At 42.4% G+C, this 20,975-nt stretch overlaps 1 protein-coding gene across 14 annotated transcripts in view; it reads left to right on the forward strand.

The window, feature by feature from the left end:
- dgkza (diacylglycerol kinase, zeta a) overlaps positions 1-20,975 on the forward strand; it is a 517,457-nt gene that overhangs the window by 348,955 nt on the left and 147,527 nt on the right. For all 14 annotated transcript variants that reach the window (XM_069896152.1, XM_069896153.1, XM_069896150.1 and 11 more), the window contains 6 exons: positions 2,308-2,386; positions 3,699-3,754; positions 4,348-4,410; positions 11,767-11,840; positions 13,428-13,539; positions 14,002-14,201. In XM_069896152.1, coding sequence (XP_069752253.1) covers positions 2,308-2,386; positions 3,699-3,754; positions 4,348-4,410; positions 11,767-11,840; positions 13,428-13,539; positions 14,002-14,201 — 584 coding nt within the window. The remainder of the gene's footprint in view (positions 1-2,307; positions 2,387-3,698; positions 3,755-4,347; positions 4,411-11,766; positions 11,841-13,427; positions 13,540-14,001; positions 14,202-20,975) is intronic.

Raw genomic sequence — 20,975 nt, forward strand, 5'->3', positions numbered from 1 at the left:
CCACAGAAGTGATTCATTTCATGTCTGCTCTGCGATAGTACCCTGACCAGTCAGCCAGTACCTTGCAATGATAGCCATTTACCACATAAAATTCTTTTGTTGATCCTATGAAAAGGATGGAGTAGAGTTGCAGCTATTTGACACTGTCCTAAAAGCCAGTTTTGCACTGGGGAACTGATTTCACTGCCGAGAAAACCAAGGCCCCATCTGAGATTGGCCTCATTAATAGTGTAGAAATTTGTGTTTATAAAACCCTTTTTTCAAGCTGAGCCAATTATAATGTAGAAATAGATGCTCAGTGCTCCCTATAGTTAAGATACGGTAATGCAATAAAGCATCTTCATAAGAGGCTGGGGATTGCAGATTTTCAGATCCTGTTCGGGCATGTGGGTCAGGACCCACATTAGGACGGCAGTGTAACTTTGCAGTTCAGTTGGGGGAGCTGGTGAAGAATGGATCTGGAGCAGCATCTTCACAATCGCATCAGGGAACCAAGTATCAATGGTGAGGTGGATAGCAGGCTAAGTGGACTGGAAATTGCATGAGGTGGCGAGTGGGAGATACTCGAATCTAGAAAACAGAAACCATTTGGTCTTTCTGAGGTGCTCCACCATTGAATACAATCACATCCAAATTCCGTACTCTGTTCATCTCTCCTAGTTTTCCTTGCTCTCTTTAACCTTTGGACCGAGTTAATTCAGATTTAAATTTATTGTCAGAGTACATACATGGCATCACATACAATCCTGAGATTCCTTTTTCGTGTGGGCTAGGCAGAATTACCACTAATCGGTAGTGCAAAAATAAACTGTGCACAGCGTAAACATGTAAACAAACAAAAGAACTGTAAACAGACAACAAATGTAAACAAACTGACTGTGCAATACAGGGAGAGCAAAAAAAAACAATAAAATGCACAAGTAAGAGTCCTTAAATGAGTCCCTAATTGAGTTTGTCATTGAAGAGTCTGATGGTGGAAGGGGAGCAACTGTTCCTGAACCTGGTGGTGAGAATCTTGTGGCACTTATTATTCTTTCTTGATGGCAGCAGTGAGAACAGAGCATGTGCTGGGTGGTGTGGATCTTTGACAATTGCTGCTGCTCTCCGATGGCAGTGCTCCTTCTCGATGTGCTCAATGTTGGGGAAGTTTTTGCTTGTGATGTCCTGGACTGTGTCCATGAACTTTTGGATGGCTTTACGCTCAGGGGTGTTGGTGTTCCCAAACCAGACCATGATGCAGCTGGTCAATACACTTTCCATCACACCTCTTTAGAAATTTGCTAGGGTTTCTGGTGCTATACCAAACCTCTGCAAACTCCTGAGGAAGTAGAGGCGCTGACATCTTTTTCACGTTGCCATTGGTGTGTTTGGGCCAGGAAAGTTCCTTTGAGATGGTGACTCCCAAGAACCTAAATTTGCTCACCCTCTCCACCTCTGATCCCCCAATGATCACTGGATTGTATACCTCTGGCTTTCCTCCTTGTATAAATGCATTGATTTTCTCACAACTGCCTCCTGAGGTGGAGAATTCCACAGGTTGGCAATTCGTTGGTGGAATTTTGTTTTTTCTCATCTCACTCCTAAATGACTTAGCCAATGTCCTTGGGCTTTGACTCCATCATTGGGAACAAATTTCCCGTGTCCAGTCTGTCCAATCCCAATAGGATTTCTTTGAGCATTCCCAAGCCCTTATTCTTGTGAACATATCCCTTTGCTGTGTCTGTTGCTCTCACTGAGCATATTTGTCACTTCCTGCTTCCCCTTCACTGGAACTCGAGCCTTTGACCAACTCTTCTGATGAGACCTGGTTGGTGGACAAAAATCATACCTCTGCAAACTCAGACAGGAAGCCCCTTTTCTTTTATTGAGGAAAATGCCATTCAGTTCAGCCTTTCCTGATGGAAATAAGGTTTGTTTTTCTCATAGCTTAAACTAGTTTCCACTCCCCACATTGTTACCTTGGGTAGAGCTGAGGGCTGCCCACCATCCTCAAGGATGAATGACGAACACTGTTATTGAGCATGTGTTATTGGCTATCAGAATACGTTGGTTCAGGCGGTTGTTTCCTGCCCTGGGAGTGGGCCTCCTGTATATTTTTGTCATTCTCACCCAAGTACAGGAAAAATCTTCCCAAACTAAGCAGTGAAACAAGCTGTGTTGATGGAACTCACCATTGACACTGCTTCAACCCTCAGCAGGTTTACAGTATTTTCACCTTCCATTATTGCTTTCTTTCTCATATAGTCAGGGATGTGTTCACAGTAATACCACTTCTTCATTAAGATCTCTTTGCCTTTCTCTTCACAGCTTCCACTCGATGTCTTCAACAACTACTTCAGCCTTGGCTTTGATGCCCACGTGACCCTCGAATTTCATGAGTCTAGAGGTATGTTCGTGTGAGAATCCTGGAGGTGGATTTTCATCTGCTTACATAATAGTGCCTCGCCCCAAACCAGTCCCTTGGAGAATCATTTATTGACACGCGTTGAGCAAGGGGACCCTTTAACTTCAGTGCAGTGACTTGCATTTTGTGTGTTATCTAAGCTTGTCACTTCTCCACAACGGTCCAGCTGATTTGGAGGCCACTCTGGTGAAACCAGCTCATGCTTAATCAGGATCAAGTGAGTGCACTGGTGTAAAATCCCCGATGCTCCCTATTGACTGCATTCTTCCCATGATTTTTCCTAACTTCGCTCCTCCTACCTGCCAACCCCATGGAAAGCGGTGTAAATTAGCTATTACAGCACAGGTTCAAGATTTTTTTTATTTACAGCACAGTAGATGCTGATTCTAGCCATTTAAAGCTGTGCTGCCCATCTACAACCCTCTGTTTTGCAGGGTGGAAGGAAACCGGAGTACCCAGAGGAAACCAATGCGGGTCACGGGGAGAACATACCAATTCCTTACTGACAGCGCCATTTTAAACTGGGGTTGCTGGCACTCTAATACCGTTGTGCTGACCACTACATTAACTGTGATGATCTGATGCTTTCTGAAGCACCATTAGTGCAATAGATTCTGGCCTTAGCTGTTTAGTTTGGTTGATAAATGAGAAAATCAGCAGATGCTGAGGTCCAGTGTAGTGCACAAAACCGCTGGAGAAAATCAGCAGGTCATGCAGCATCCATAGGTAGTCAAGGGCATCCTTTCCCGATGAAGGGCTTGGGCCCGAAACTTTGACTGGATTGCTGTGTAACCAGCTGAGTTTCTCCAACACTTTTGTGCACTGTAATTAAGTTTGTTGATGTGGGAGCTTCGGACCATTCTTTTGCTTCTTAAGTAGTCAGCAAGTCTGAAAGCATTATTTTTTTTCAACCTGAACTCCTCTTCTGACCTATAGGCATGTAGCATACAAGAAAAGAGCTGAAATCTCCCCTTGTTTGAGTGAGACCTATGGGTTTTGGTTCATGTGTGTGTGCACACGTTATTTAATGTCAAGTTCATCATGTTAATTGAACTTCTGTTCTTATGATGGAGGATTTGACAGTCTAAAGTAAAAGATTTGGACAGTCTCAATTTTAATGCACAGTTGGTTCCAGCTTTTATTTTTAAAAGACAACAGCATTTATTTTTAGTCGGAAGATTCACATGGGATAAAATAAGAAATGATGGAAGTGCTCATTGCTGAATGACAGGATGAGTGATTTGTATTTCATTTTTATTGTAAGACATCACTAATGATTAATTTCCTGTTTCAGAGGCCAAACCAGAGAAATTTAGCAGTCGATTTTGGAATAAAATGTTCTACGCTGGGGTAAGTGGCAAGAAGAGCTCAATTTAAAACATTTTATGGTGTTCCCCAATTATTCGACAGCTTTTTAAAAAAAAAAATCATTGTGGCTTTTCCTGGCAGCAATGCCCAGGAAACACTTGACACAGATGGAACCAATAGATGGGTCCAGAGAGACCGTGGGTGAGAAGGGATGAAGTTGTGTTTAATTCCAGACTACAATACATGGACACATCAGTGCACAATGCTAACCTCATTGAATAACAATGGGCTTTGGCACTGTATTGTACACAGAATTTATCAAAGCATCAGGTCCAAAGAATTGGCATTGGGTCCTTAGAGAAAGGGTCAAGAGATGGTGAACAAAAGTAACATGCTATTCCGGACCATGTTAATAAATCCCTTGGTAACTGAAGTCATAATAGTTTGTACTTGGGAGTGGCATTTTGTCCTCTTTAGATTGTGAACTCAATCTAAATTGGTTGAAGGAAAATTCATTTTAAAACATTTTGAGTTGATAAGTGCTTTGATTATGTGACTGAAATTCTCTAACTGCTATTTTCTCTTCCAGTGGTGTTCATCCATGTAACCGTGTCACCCTCTCTTCTGTTATCTAGACAGCAGTTTCAGATTTTTTAACGGGAAGCTCTAAAGATTTAGCGAAGCACATCAAAGTGGTGGTAAGTGCACGGTGGTTGCAAGGAAACCACAAAGTTATAAGTCATGATCCAGTATTGTAAAACATTTTGTTTCACTTCAGTACCCTGTGAGTGTGCGTTACATCCCATGGCTCTGGGAGGATCTTTGCCCATCTCCAGTAAAATTCTAGGACCTCTGTCACATTTCAGTGATTTGTAAGGACCTCTGTAAAACCTCAGTGATATAAAGGATTATGTCACATGTCTGATATTGGTAATGATCTTATAGCACTTGGGTGATTTGCAATGACCTTATCGTGCTTTAGTGATTATGGAGTACCTTGCCACATATTAGTGATCAGTAAGGATCTTGCTAAATTTCATTGTTCATTAAGGGTCTTGCCACATCTTGGTGATCTGTAAAGACCATGTCACGTTTTGGTGATCTTGTTGCATCTCCAGTAATGTGAAAGGATCCACGTCACTTTCCATATGAGCTGTGAGTACCCATATCCTGGCCAAATAGCCCTCCACTGTGTACCATTCTGTGGGTGTATGTAGAAAAGTAGGCTGCTAATTCCCTTGAGCCTGTTCTGTCAATTAATTAGTCTATGACTGATCCATTATCCAGCCTTGGCTGAAAGATACAACTCCAGCTTTCAAGCTAATGCCCTGTGGTATTGGACTCAAATCTTTTGGTCATTAGGGATAAGTAGAACATGAAAGGTGCAGTAGGGAAATGAGCGTGAAAGATAAGTTATGGCCAGAGTGAGAATTTAAAAGGAAACTAAGAAGTCTCTTATTGGTGAAGAGCTTTCAATAAAAGGGAGGTTGTGCCTGAGTACTTGGCATTGTTTCTCCTTTGAAGATGATTATTGGCCTTGGTATAAAGAATGGTATGTTTGGCGCTGGATGAAGACAAGGTCTGAGACAAGCTGGTGGTGTTTCAAGCAAGCATGCTTCTCTGGTGATCAAAAGATTCAGCCGTGCTGTCTGAGAGCTGGAAGTCTCAAAGAGGGAGCTTTTTTAAAGTTTTACTTATAATGCGGTAGAAGATGATTCTGGCCATTGAGACCCATGTCACCCAATTATACCACAATCTACTTCATTTTGGAAGGGTGGGAAGAAACTGGAGCACCCGAGAAAACACGCAGGTCACAGGGAGAACATACAAACTTCTTGCAGATAGCACTGGATTTGAACCAAGTTACTGGGGCTGTAATAGTCACACTAGCTGCTACATTAACTGTGCCTTCTAGGAAATAGTTGAAAATGTACAAGGTTCCTGGTATGTGTCTTGTCTTTATTGGACCCAAACACCAAAATTCATCCTCTGACACATCATGGTTAAATTCCATCCACCATTGGTCTGCTCAATTTACCAGCTGATCCGTCATTCAATGTCTCTCACTAACCTTCTGTTTTTCACCATAAACTAGGAGCATAAAAGCTGGAAGCGAGTAAATCATGTGCTCTTGATTTACCAAAATTCTATCAGTCATCCCAGACCACATTCAACATACTGCAAATTTGCAGCCCATGTGGACAATGCCAGTGACATAAGACGCTTGGCATAAACTTCTTATCTTGATCCTGAATGGTAGATCCATTATCGTGGGTCTATCCACCATCAACAGCAAACAAATGTACCCTAAAATAATGTTGTGATTATGAAAACTAATGGCCCTAGTAGAGCTTCCTGAGGATCCAGCTCTGCTCACATTTCCACTCATTTCCATGCTTGGCCATATGTCTTCTGGATCCTGTATTCCAATTCTGTTAACCAGTTTCTTGAGGAAGCTTGGAAATGCCCTCGAGTTCAGTAACTTTTTTCTGGTCCAGTATGTGGATTGATGGGGACTGCCCTAGATTTAAAGTGAAGTGGTTGTCTGGAAAGTTTTAGGTTCGTTTATTATCATCTAATTATACAATTATATAATTATCATCTAATTATCCATCAGCCAGCTCCCCACCATGACTACCATCCCCCCCACATCTCCATCGGGCACACAAAACTCAAAACGGTGTTTACCTATCTCGGCTGCACCATTTCATCAGATGCAAGGATCAACAATGAGATAGACAACAGACTCGGCAAGGCAAATAGCGCCTTTGGAAGACTACACAAAAGAGTCTGGAAAAACAACCAACTGAAAAACCTCACAAAGATAAGCGTATACAGAGCCGTTGTCATACCCACACTCCTGTTCGGCTCCGAATCATGGGTCCTCTACCGGCACCACCTACGGCTCCTAGAACGCTTCCACCAGCGTTGTCTCCGCTCCATCCTCAACATCCATTGGAGCGCTTACACCCCTAACGTCGAAGTACTCGAGATGGCAGAGGTCGACAGCATCGAGTCCACGCTGCTGAAGATCCAGCTGCGCTGGATGGGTCACGTCTCCAGAATGGAGGACCATCGCCTTCCCAAGATCGTGTTATATGGCGAGCTCTCCACTGGCCACCGTGACAGAGGTGCACCAAAGAAAAGGTACAAGGACTGCCTAAAGAAATCTCTTGGTGCCTGCCACATTGATCACCGCCAGTGGGCTGATAACGCCTCAAACCGTGCATCTTGGCGCCTCACAGTTTGGCGGGCAGCAACCTCCTTTGAAGAAGACCTCAGAGCCCACCTCACTGACAAAAGGCAAAGGAGGAAAAACCCAACACCCAACCCCAACCAACCAATTTTCCCTTGCAACCGCTGCAATCGTGTCTGCCTGTCCCGCATCGGACTTGTCAGCCACAAACGAGCCTGCAGCTGACGTGGACTTTTACCCCCTCCATAAATCTTCGTCCGCGAAGCCAAGCCAAAGATACAAGTACAACTTGATGAAACAGCTTTCTCCGGTCCTCGGTACAAAAGCATGCAAACACACTTGCAGGCATACAAGCAAATGATATGCTGTGTATGTGTGTATATATAAAAATGGTCTTGGAGCATTTGAATGAGCAGTTCATTTCAGTCATTCAGCATTCTCACTGCCCGCGGGAAGAAACTGTTTCTCAGTCTGGTGGTGGTAGTTCTGATACTTCTGGATCTCTTACCCAACAGGAGGAGCTGAAAGATGCTGTATGCAGGGTGGAAGGGGTCCTCAATGATTTTGCGTGCCCTCTTCAGACAACAAACCTGGTAGATCGCAGCATTTGGGGGTGTGGTTGTGTGGAGAGACTCCAGTGATCCTCTCTGCCACTCTTATGGTCCTATGGATTGACCTTCAATACATTTCTTTGCAGCATCTGTACCACACTGTGATGCAGCCGGTCAGGACACTTCTGATAGAACTCCTGTTGAAAGTTGACAGGATGGTGGCTGATACTTTGCCTGCTTCAGTCTTCTCAGGAAGTGCAGTCCCTGTTGCGCCTTCCTGACATTTGAGGAGATGTTGAGTGTCCACAACAGGTCACTAGTTAAGTGATCGCCAAGGAATTTTGTGCTCTCCACTCTCTCGACTACAGTTATTGATGTGTAGTGGACTGAGGTTGTCTCTGGTCCTCCTGAAGTCCACAATTATTTCCTTTATCTTATCCAGTTGAGACTGAGGTTGTTATTCTTGCCCTATTTCATGAGATTTTCCACCTCTTCTGTAGTGTGTCTCATTGTTGCTGATGAGGGCAGCTACTGTCATGTGATCTGCAAACATGATGATACAGTTGAAGCTGGATCTGGCGTTGCAGTCATGAGTCAGTAGCATGAGCAGGAGTGGGCTGAGAACACAGCCCTGAGGTGCACCGGTGCTCGGCGTGACTGTGCTCGACATTCTACTACCGATTCAATGCTTCATTATGAAGTCCAAAATCCAATTACAGAGAAGGGTGTTGAATCCCAGTAAGACAGCTTCTCCACCAGCCTTGAGGGAATAATCATTCTAAACTGCGAGCTGAAGTCAATGAACAGCAGCCTGGCTTATGAGACTTCATTCTCCAGGTGGATCAGGACGGAGTGGAGGGACAAGGCTATAGCATCATCAGTGAAATAGTTCCAACTTTCACCAAATTGAAATGAGTCCAGCGTCTCTGGGAGGTGTGCTTTGATGTGTTCCATCACCAGATGCTCAAAGCATTTCATAATGGTGGAGATCAGTGCCATGGGGCAGTAGTTGTTGAGCCCTGTTATTGTCGCCCTCTTTGGTACTGGGATGATAGCGACTGTCTTGAAATCCACGGGGACAATGGACTGTTGCAGTGACTGTTGAAGATGTCTGTAAAGACCTCCATCAGATGGCCTATGCAGTCCATCAGTATCTGACGAGATACGTTGTCTGGTCCCGCTGTCTTGTATGGATTCGCAAAATAGGTGTACAGGTGCACAATCCATTTTCTGGACATCTAAAATCTGGAAAGTTCCAAAATCTGGCAAGTAGGGAGAGAGACGGCAACGCGAGTCGGGCGGGCGAGTTGGGGAGACCGGCATCGCGAGTCGGGCAGGCAAGGTGGGAGAGAGACTGGTAGCGCGATTCAGGCAGGCGAGAGACCGGCGGTCCAAGTCAGGTGGTGGGGGGAGAGACATCAGTATGTCTGGAAGGGGGTGGGGGTGGATACAGCAGCACAATTCGGGTGGGTTTAAATCTGGCTTTGCGAAATCCGAAGTTCTGAACACACTGTCCCCCAAGGGCTCCGGATAAAGGATTGTGTACCTGTACTTTGTTTATAACACATTAAGTGATGGTTTATTTATGGTTATGGGTTGAACACTAAGTGAGACAACAATAACGAAGCATTGAAACCTGTTTTGAGGGGTTGGTGGAGGCCCTTGCAATTTTTGAATTTCTGAATTCAGAATCAGAATTTATTGTCATGAACATTTCATGAAATTCATTGATTTGTGGCAGCATTACAGGTGCACAATTGCTATAAATTACATTATTAAAAAATAAATAAAATTAGTTCAAAAGAAAAGAAAGTGAGATACTGTCTGTCCATTCAAAAATCTTGGGGAAGAATCTGTTTCTGTATCATTTGGTGTTTGTCTTCAGGCACCTGCTCCTCTTTCCTGATGGTAGCAGTGAGAAGAGGGCATGGTCTGGGTCGCATGGGTTCTTGAGGATCGCGACTGGTTTCTTGAGACACTACCTCTTGTAGATGTCCTCGATGGAGTGAAGGCTGGTGCCCGTGATGACGTTGGCCAAGTTCACAACTCTCTGTAGTCTTTTCCTGTCCCGTGCAATGGCACCTTCGTACCAGACAGTGATCGACCAGTCAGAATGCTCTTCACAGTCCACCTGTAGAAATTTACAAGAGTCTTTGGAGACGTAACAAATCTCCTCAAGAGTATAGTCGCTGGCGAACCTTCTTCATGATTACATTGACGTGGAGGCCTCAGGATAGATCTTCAGAGATGTTGTCACCCAGGAATTTGAAGTTCTTAATACTTTCCCCCGCTGACCCTTTGATGAGGACCAGTTTGTGTTCTCCTGATTTCCCCCTCCTGAAGTCCATAACCAGTTCCTTAGTTTTGTTAATGTTGAGTGCAAGGTTGTTATTGTGACACCACTCAACCAGCTGATCTACCTCACTCCTGTATGCTTCTTTATTTTTTTTTTAAACTTTATTTATTAGTTCAAAAAACAAATAATATATGACATACAACAATTAACCATAAACATTAACCCCCCCCCCTTCAGCCAACTCTCCTAAGGAGAGCCATAAAGAAAGAATATTAAAGAAAAATTAAATATACATATTAAAATCTAATGAAAATAAATTGAAATGTAAATATTCTGAATATAACAACCACTTATTAATAAAAAAATTATAATTATCACGTGAAACATACGTAATTTTTTCAATTATTAAATGATATTTCATCTCATTATGCCATCTATTAATATCAATCATATTTGCGTCTTTCCACGTTCTAGCAATACATTTTTTCGCTACGATAAAGCTAAATATACAAAAGCAAGTTGAAATTTATCTAATCCCAAGCCTTTCAGAGGTTGCAAACTACCCAATAAAAATACTGTTGGATCTAAAACTATTTTAATCTTATACAGATATTCCAAAAACGATTGAATTTTCTTGCAAAAAGATTGTATATTTATACATGACTAAACAGCATGAAAAAAAGTTCCAACCGTATCACCACATCTAAAACACAAATCTGATTCATGAAAACCATACTTTTTTAAATTTTTCAGGTGTTAAATATAATTGATGTAAAAAATTGTAATTAATCATTGCATAACGTGCATTTATCAATCTAGTTACACTATCATAACAGATATCTAACCAATCATCTTCGGAAAAAATAAAACCAGTATCTGCTTCCCATTTACTTTTAGATCTATCCCAATCCTTTTTATCCATACCATCCTGTAATATTTGATACATAGATGAAATATAACCCTTCTCTGGTACCTTCATAAGAAAAGTCTCAAATTTAGTCATTTCAGGTAAAATCATATCTCTACCAAACACACATTTTACCAAAGATCGAATTTGATAATAAAGAAACAGAGTTCTTATCAATACCAAAACCTCCTCATCTGATTAAAAGATAAAAATTGACCCTCTTTAAAACAATCTCCCAAATTTTTCACACCTTTAAATCTCCAATGCAATAAACTTCGATTATGTATTGAAAAAGAAATAAGTTGATAATTACACAATGGAGTCAAAGCCGATAATTTACCCCTAGAGCCTTCATTTTATTTTTCTTTATCCATAACTTCATTAAATGTTTTAGTATAGGCACATTATATTGTTGTAGCAAGTTTATATTCCGTCTAAACAAAAATTGATATATTTCAAATTCAGAAATATTTGCCATCTCAATTTTGGCCCAACTAGGGCTTCTTCATTTTTGACGGTGATTCTGCTGATGACCGAGGTGTCATTTGGAGATTTGTGAATGGTGTTTGCATTGAGACTGGCCACACAGTCAAAGGTGTGGAGTGACCAGAGCAGTGGGCTAATAAGCACACATCCTTGAACTGTCCCCATGTTGATTGTCAGTGAGGAGGAGACGATTCTGATTCTGCTGACTGTGGACTTCCATCGAGGAGGTCAAAGATCCAGTCCAGAGGCCCAGGTTTTGAAGCTTGCTGATCAGTACTGAGGGATTTATGGTATTGAAAGCCAAGCTGTCATCGATGAAAAGGAGACTGATGTACGTGTTGCTGCTGTCTTGGTGATCCAGGGCTGAATGGAGAGCTACATCTCCAGTGGAATGATTATGGCATTCGGAGATTTGCAGTGGGCACAGATCTTGACTTGGGTACGAACTGATTCTGGCCATGACCAACTTCTCAAAGCATTTCATCACAGTAATTTGAGTGTTACTGTATAAAAGCTATGACATAATGTTCCCGAGGGAAATCCTTACAGTGGTGCGGTTCGATTCACCACAACAAAAATTCACAGACTCTTCCTTCAACTCTTCTTTGTTCTAAACAGTGTGATGGGACAGACCTGACATCAAAGATTCAGGACCTAAAACTACAGTGCATCGTCTTTCTGAACATTCCAAGGTAAGGTGACCCTTGGTCGTGAACTACTGTTATGTTAAACTGCCTTGTGTGTCAGTATTGCCATAATGTCAGTGAATCAGAGATAAAAATAAAAACAGATAAAAATCTTACATGCCCCCCTCTCCCTGTACACTACCTTGAATTTGGCTCGCTGAATCATTATCAAGAAATGCCGAGCATCAAAAATGACTAGGAGCCTGTCACTGAAAGGACAGAATGGCAAGTCCTTGGATGTCAAGAGCAGACAAAGCAAAAAAAAAAACACTTTACTATCTTGAGAATTGAAAGAGGGAGGAGGAAGTGTGGGTAGGAAAGAAATTAGGAGAGCGATGAGGGAGAACAAAATATCACAGGCTGACAAAATTAAAGAAAATCCCCAAATATCCTGAGAGGAATAGTAAGAAAATATTCAAGTGAAGAGCAGGGTTACATTTGACAATCTGCACATAGCCAGAGGGAGCAGTTTAAATGAATATTTGTTTGTATTCATCAAGGACATTTTAATTGAAGAATTCAGGAAGAAGGGTGATGATATTCCAGAACCAGTTATCATTAAATCAGACATAACCGATGTCATGAATTACCCTGGGGAATATTGAGGAACACATGGTATACAGGTCCAAGGATCCCTGAAGTAGCATATGTACAGCACGTTATATAGACAGAAAATATATTTTTCTTCATTAGGAGCAGCACAAGATGGGAATGAGGTGGTTTTGTTTACAAAACAATGGTTGAGCACAGCGAAAGTGGTGAGGATGCTCTAGTTCTAGGGAGGCTGTGACTGCACGAGAGAGGATTCAGAGGCGATTCACCAGGATGGTGCCTGGGGATGGAGTGTTTTAGTTGTGAGGTGAGACTGGATTGGTTTTGTTTGTTATTGGAACAGGGTGGCTCGGGAGAGATCTGATAGAGTTGTGTGGTTCTGAGGGGTTTGGAAAGGATTGATAACAGGAAGTTTTTTTTTCTACCCATGTCAGAGATATCTAAAACTATCAGACATGGATTTAGGGTAAGAAGTTTGTGGGGGGCGGGTGGGGGGGAAGGTGTGGTTTTTTGAAGAAGAATTATTTTCACCCTGTGGTGGTTGGAATCTGAAATGCTCTGCCTGAGCAGGTGGTGGAGACTCTCACAACACTCAGGAAGTGTCTGGGCGAACACGTGAAACGCCCATACATCGAAGACCTTGAGCCAAGTGGTGATGGTTGGGATTGGTTTGGATGGATGCTTGATAGTCAGCATGGAAATAGTGGGCCAAAGGGTCTGCACTTCAAAAACTGTGACCACCCTTGTTTGAAGCATGACCAGTGAAGAGGTTTCCCTTTAATTTGCATTGATTGTAATTTCAACTTGAAACTATAAGACATGGTCAAAGGTTCCCTTAATATCAAAGGCAGTGATTCATTTTTTTTCAACCTTATTGCTGGAATCCAAGCTCTGGATAATTGGACCAAGACTAATTAGTTTTGGGGCTAACCACTCTTGCTAAACCTTCTCTGCTGACACCTTGTTTGTGATTGACGATAGGGATTGAGAAGGGCAAGGGTTGGCTGTGCATAAATACTGACATTTGTAAAAATCTTGCAGGTACTGTGCTGGCACTGTGCCATGGGGGAATCCGGGTGAACATCATGATTTTGAGCCACAGCGCCATGACGACGGGTGTATTGAGGTGATTGGCTTCACCATGGCATCATTGGTAGGTCCCCATTACCTTGGGTCTTTGGCTTTATCTGCTGATTGTAGCTTCAAATGCCACTTTTGCCCTGTGTTACATTCACTGGTTAATTAGTAACCGAAGAAGCTGCTCTGGTATTTGGGTTTTCCTTGTCATTCTGTTGGGTCAGGATTTATCTGCTCATTAAGTTTATCTGTCCTTCACAAGAGCATTATGCAACAATATGCTCTACATGGTGCTTGACATGTGACTATGGGTTTTACATTTATACATTTTGACTTCCTGAATTGCTCTGATCTCTGGTTCCAGCTCAGGCTTCTGAGCATCTGCTCTGTTGGACAGTAACTAGTTTGAGGGCTGCTAGGTCGTTTGACCAACCCTCCGACTGAGGCTCTGAATGCCAATGCAGCCTCTTTGACAAAAAAATGAAACTTGGCGCCAATGGTTAAACTTTGGCTTTCCTTCATCTTTCTTCTCACCAAGGCTGCTCTGCAAGTTGGTGGTCACGGGGAGCGTCTCAACCAGTGCCGCGAGGTGACGCTGACGACATACAAGTCGATTCCAATGCAGGTCGATGGGGAGCCGTGCAAGCTTGCACCATCTATCATTCGGATCTCGTTACGAAATCAGGCCAACATGGTCCAGAAGACCAAGAGGAGGACATCCATTCCTCTCCTCAATGAGTGAGTGTTGATGAACCATTGAAGAAGTTGCATTAACAACTGAAGCCATTTGAAGTGTAATAATTTGATATTCTTACTAAGGGACCCAGAGTTTCTCTTTCCACCTGCTCAGCTTTCTCTTGTACATGATGATTGTTGGAATGAGTTAGAATTATTATTCCAGGGTAAGGGTTTTCTTTTTGTTCTCTCTGTATTGCACAATCTGTTTGTTTACATTCGTTATCCGTTTACAGTTATTTGTTTACATTGTTTACAGTTTTTTTGCACTACTAATTAGTGGTAATTCTTCTGCACCCACAGGAAAAAGAAATCTCATGGTTGTGTGTGATGTCATGTATGTACTCTGATAATATCTGAAATCTGGAAGGGTTCAGGATTATGGATCTGAAGGGCTACTCCCTGTCACTACAATTGATCTCTAAAGCCATTGTGGGAACAACTAATATTTAAGAATATCATGTACAATTATATCATATTTCTTGAATTCTCTCCAATGAGAGTTTTTAGATAAATGTTAGAATTGTGAGTATGAAGCGGATTTCAAAGCACTTTTGGGAATAATGTTTGATCAATCACTGTGAAACTTAAGAGAGTGTTCATTTGGAATTGGGATTCAAATTACAAGCCACAGGTTCTTTTGAGATCTACCAGTCCTTAGTGTCCCTCCAGCATTAGTTACTTAAGTCACTTGCCAATACCAAGTGCTAATTATCCTTAAATTGAAAACAATGGGATGATGCAGATGAGATTTTCGTCAAAGAAATTATTCCTGGTGAATATCTTCTCTAAAATAAATGGCTGCTTGGATGCTGGGTAAAGTAACGTTTAGCTGTAACTCACCTTCTGCAGCTAAGTCCATGTAAAGATGTTCCTGTATGAAAAACTTCCTGAAATCCCTAACTGATTTGTATGTCTAGTTTTGGCATGTTGTTTTTTCTACGATAAACAACTGGCATTTTTACACAGAAATAAAGGAGAAATACAGAAATATTTTTTAACATACCTCCAGAGTGGCCATTCGCACAGGCAGGGTGTTTACACTGCAGTTGAGGTGATTTTGGAGTTGTGGTTTTGTCGGAGGCTGGACGTTCGTAGTGAGGGTTGGTTAAGGTGGGAGTAGATTATCCCCCACATCCCCTGTGGCCCCCATCACCGTTATCCCCATCCCTTGTCCCCGCCCTTGCCCCTGTGGTCACCCTCTCTTACCTTTGGTGGAAAGGTGACTCGGCCCCCAGTAGCCAGTGGGAGAGAAGGAGGCGGCGACGGCTGGCTCAATGCCAGAGCAATGGCCGTCTTCCTTACCCATGATCTGCCGCGCAGCTGGAACCGCTTTGCATATCCCTGGGTCATGCAGAACAGTTCCAGCTGCATGGGGGATTATGGGTAAGGAAGACAGCAGTTGCTCTCGCATTGAGCCGTCGCCGCCTGCTTCTTGCCACGAGCTGGTTCAGGACTCAGGTGAACTTTGGGCTTGGCAGCATGGCACCCCTGCTGCCACGTCTGGAGTTAGATGAAGATGGGGGTGGGGTGGGGCCAATGGACAGCTGGAGGCAGGTGAAGGTGACGGGCAGCCGGGGGGAGGGGGTGACAGTTGGCTGGGGTGAGGGGATGGGCGACGGACAGCTGAGGCTAGGAGCAAGGAGCCCAGTTTTGCAGAGTGCCTGCAGCCAATATAGATTACAGGCACCCAGTTAAAATGTGTAGGGGTCCTGGCATAAAAATTACGGGATGGAATTTACATAATAAATTCCGTCTCAATGCTCTTACACTGTCAGCGGAGGAGAAAATTTGCGAAAATTTTTTGCTTCTCAGTGGCTGTGTAAAAGTACCTCATGTCATTCCATGTGAAAAGATAGTCAGGTAACACTGTAAATGGACAGTAAGGGATATGACGTGAATTTACTCACAAGGGTATTTGTTGCTTGGGTCAGAGATGATGTGACAATCATTGCTTGTATTTACCAATGTTCAGACTATGGATTAATTTGGGGAAAATGTCAAAGCATTTTAAGCGCACCACGTTCCACCCACTTGCCTGTTCTCCACTTCACCTTTTCAAAGCGCACATTGACTAATGAATTTGCTGCTGTGAATGAAATTTGGTGACAAATAACTGCGGGTTCTTTGGAGTGAAGATTAATGATGTGTAATGCGTGAATGGATGTATTATAGGCTGAAATTAGTCATTAATATTTTTGCATTTTTAATGGGGTTAAATTTGAGGTTTCTGTGTATCTGGTAATGATTTAAGTGCAATGTAAGCCACCAACAATGTGTCAACAGTATGGATTCATTGTGAAATGCCAAGGATTGATTGAGGTGAATGCCATTTAGATTTCAGATTTATTGTCAGAGTATATGCAATGTATGACATCTCATATAACCCTGAGATTCCTTTATCCCTGTAGGCGAGGCAGGATTACCATGAATAGGTAGTGTAAAAAATAAACTGTGCACAGCGTAAACCTGTAAACAATACAAGAGCTGTAAACAGATAACGAATGTAAACCAACTGCAATGCAGAGAGAACAAAAAGAAAATCAGTAAAGGGCACAAGTTAGAATCCTTAAATGAGTCCCAGATTGAGCTTGTCATTGAGGAGTCCGATGGTGGAGGGGTAGCAGCTGTTCCTGAGCCTGGTGGTGTGAGTCTTGTGGTACCTATACCTCTTTCCTGATGGCAGCAGCTGGATGGTGTAGGTCTTTGATGATTGCTGCTGCTCTCTAATGGCAGCGCTCCCTCTAGATGTACTCAATATTAGGGAAGGTTTTGCTTGTGATGTTCTGGGCTGTGTCCACTACCTTTTGGAGGGCTTTACTCTCAGGGGTATTGGTGTTTCCATCCCAGACCATAATGCAGCCAGTCAGCCACTCTACCACACCTCTGTAGAAATTAACCAGGGTTTCTGATGTCATTCCAAACCTCCGCAAACTCCTGAGGAAGTAGAGGCACTGACATGCTTTCTTAACGATGCCATTTGTGTGATGGGTCCAGCAAAGATCCTCTGAGATGGTGTCTCCCAAGAACTTAAATCTGCTCACCCTCTCCACCTCTGATGCCCCAATGATCACTGGACTATATACCTCTAGCTTTCCTTTCCTGAAGTCAACCATCAATTCCTTAGTTGCAGCAATGTTACCAATGTTTAATGCTGCAACGCACACAATAACTGAGCCAGTCACTCATAGGAACCAAAGAGAACAGCCCCAATATTCAGGGTGGTAGCTGCTTTACAAGGAAGGTGTATATGCAAATGTTCCGGTGTCCGTCTTGCCTGCACACAATGAGAAGTAAAGTTCAAATGATTTTCGTGTGAATCTGTAATGGTTTTTCTTCCTTTCACCCATCTTTTTCAGCAAGAGTAATCTTGATTAGGTTTTCAGATTGCCAAGAGGTTAAAAACAGTTACTGGGGAATGCATGCTTGTACTTGGTTGCTCTGTTCCCTTGACTTTGATGGTTATTGGGGATCAAAATGTGTTTAAACTGTATGGGAGTTTGAGTAGATCAGACAAAACGATTACCTCTGGGTTGGTAATCCAGAGCAAGGCGGCTCATTCTTAACCAGTCAGGAAGCATAATGTGGACGAGTGAAAGTGGAGATTCCATTGTTTCAAAGGATTGTGAATTAGGGGAACTTTTAAAACTGAGATTGTTCAACTTCTGCTGGGAGGTGGATCAGAAGCTAAGATGAACAATTATTAATGAAATGTGGATCAACAATCATCAATTAAATGGTAGAACAAGCTTTGGGGACTGAGTAACCTTACTGGTCCCGATTTTACCCATTGATTTTGATCAAAATCAAATTTGGCATTGTTAGCATAGCAATTAGCGTTGTCTTTAAGGAATTTATGCCTTCTCCTGCGTGGGTTTTCTCCCATACAATTTAAGCACATTTTGATTCATATCCTTCCACCCTTAAAAAAAATTCCCAGTATTGGAAGGTTAATTGGGTGTAATTGGGTGCAAGGATTTCATGGACTGCAAGGACTTTCTTCACTATATGGTAAAAACTTTAAAAAAATTAAATGCAAATGGCTCCTGTCATAATCAAGAAGGCAGGTTTATATCCAGCAGATGCTGAGTTACCGTAGATCCATAGAACATTTCAGCACAGAAACTGGATCTTTGGCCTATCTAGTCTGTGCCGAATGATAATTTTGCCTCGTCCCATTGACCTACACCCAGACCATAGCCCTCCATCCCAAACCCATCCAACTACCTATCTAATTTTTTTGTTGAATGTCAAAATGGAGTCTGCATTCACAACTTCAGCTGGCAACTTGTTTCACACTCTCACTACTCTGCGTGAAGTTTCCCCGTAATGTTCCCTTTAAACGTTGCACTTTTTGCTCTTAATCCAGGTCCTAAATATCTTGTCTCACCTAACCTCAGTGGAAATAACCTGAGTGAATTAACTCTATCCAGATCCCTTTATATGCTGTATACTTCTGTGAAAGTTCCCCTCCAGATGTTTGTTTTTTTTTGCTCCAGATTCCAGTCTTTTGTATACCTAGCAGTCTAAGGATAATACATGGTTTTTTCCATTCACACTTTGCTTCAGTGAACTCCAATAATTGGTCAAGTGCCATTCTGCTAAACTGGGTTGATTATGTCAGATTCTGTGCCTTGAGGTAATTCCTTTAAAAATAGCTTCCAAAATTTTCCCTGTGATAGGAAGCTGACTGTATTGCAGTTTCCTGCTCTCCCCCTCTTTATTAATGTTATGTTTGTTATTCTAAATTCTAATAGAACCTTCCTCAAATTTAGGGACCATTGGGAAATTGACACCAACTGATCCACTTCCTTTCAGACCCTAAGAGGAAGACTTTGGGATCTCATTACCCCCCGCTATAAGTAGTGTAATTTTCCAGAGTTCTTCCCAATTCTTGTAAATCCCCTACAAGCAATGGTACAGAAAGGGGGAAGGAAGGAATGAGAAAAGTAGAAGGGAAATGCTAGAATCATTCATTGGGAACATGATAATGGCTTACTGAAAAATAATAGGATTAAGTTGAGTCATCGTGAATCTATGAAGGGGGAGATCCTAGTTGTTAAATCTATTATTGTTGTGCACCTGTAACCAGCAGAATAGATATCGTGGAAGCAGTTGATGTTGTAGGTCTGGATTTTTAGAAGCCCTTGGAGAAGGAAATATACAGGAAGTTATCAAAAGAAATTGGAGGGCCCAGATTTGGAGTGATAGGATAGTATAGATTGAGCCCTGGTTAATGGGCACAAAAGGGACTTGGAATAAATGGATCACTTTCAGGTTGTGTTCGAGATACACAACCTTTATCAGTGATGTGGAGAGGCAGATCAGAAAAAATGCAATACAAAAAAAAAATGCTTGTGACACGGCGTGAAGTTGCTCACAGGGGTATCTATTGCTTGGGTCAGAGATGACCTGACAATCATTGCTTCACAACCAATGTTTCATGCCCAAGCCCGTCATTAAGGTGTGAGGAAAATTTTGGATAGGTACATGGATGGGAGGAGTATGGACGGCTATGGTCCAGGTGTAGGTCAATGAGACTAGGCAGATTTATCATTTGGCATTGACTAGATGGGCCAAAGAGCCCATTTCTGTGCTGGTATTCTATAGTTTTACCTCAGCACCTGCAGGATATAAACCTGTATTCTCGGTCATGATGGGAGCCTCTGCATTTATTTTAAATTTTAACCATACAGTGTGGACAAGAGGCGATAGGTGGATATGAGTGGGAAGGTAGAAGAGAAAAAAGCTGAGAAGATAGGGGAGAGGGAAGGAGTGAGGAGCTGGAAGAAAGGAGACAGAGGGATAGGGAAAGAGAAGAGAAGGGGTCTAACAGAAATTGGAAAAGTCGATGATGTTTCCATCTGGTTGGTGAGTGCCCAGACAGAATATTAGACGTTCCTGCAATTTGTAGGTAGCCTCTGTTTGGTACTTCATGATGCCATGTACAGACATGTTGGTATGGGAATACAGTGTGGAATTAAACAGCTTCACCACTGGAAGGTCCCTATTATTGCAGCGGACAGAGCTGAAGTGCTCAACCAAACGGTCTCCCAGTCTCTGTTCCTTCACTTGAAAGGACTGATTGGGGATTATAATATCATGTTTGCTGAAAATATAAAGCTGAGAGGTAGTGAGAGCCATGAGAAGATGCAGAGAGGTTTCAGAGGGATGAAGGCAGGTCATGAGTATAGGCAAGAGTGTAAGAATTAGCAATTAATTTTGGGGAAAAAAATGTGAGATCACCCAATTGGTATAGAAAATAAATAAAAGACAGAACTTAACCTGGTGAAAATGAAAGGTGTTCAGAGTGATCCAAGGAAACATCATAATAGTCCATTATCAGTTCACTTTCCCCAGCCAAATACGTTGACAAATCACCTGAGGGTTGACTTGCAGGCACAGCAGAGGGGCCATTAACTGGTATTTGAGCTAAAGGTGAAGTGTCTGTGAGTTTGAGAACTCCACCGGTCAAGTGGGTTCATGAGGGTAGCTGGAGCAGATAATTCAAAGAAATGTAATGTTCTGCAAAGAGATCTGTGTTTAGGTCCAAAATGGATGACTGCACATTGCCTTTTGGTGCTCAGCTTTTGAGTCAATTAAAGAAAGACATTGTTGTAATGTAGAAAGTGGAGTAGCCAATTAGCAATCAGTCAGGACTTTGTAACAGAGCTCTACAGCTTTTACATCTACCAAAAGGGCAAACAGATCCAGGCCCACCCAGAAAGACCAAACCTCTATCAGTGCAGCATTCCTCTAGAACTGCATTGAAGTATC

This window comes from Narcine bancroftii, chromosome 1, assembly GCF_036971445.1.
Source record: "Narcine bancroftii isolate sNarBan1 chromosome 1, sNarBan1.hap1, whole genome shotgun sequence".
In the NCBI taxonomy this organism is placed as follows: Eukaryota; Metazoa; Chordata; class Chondrichthyes; order Torpediniformes; family Narcinidae; genus Narcine; species Narcine bancroftii.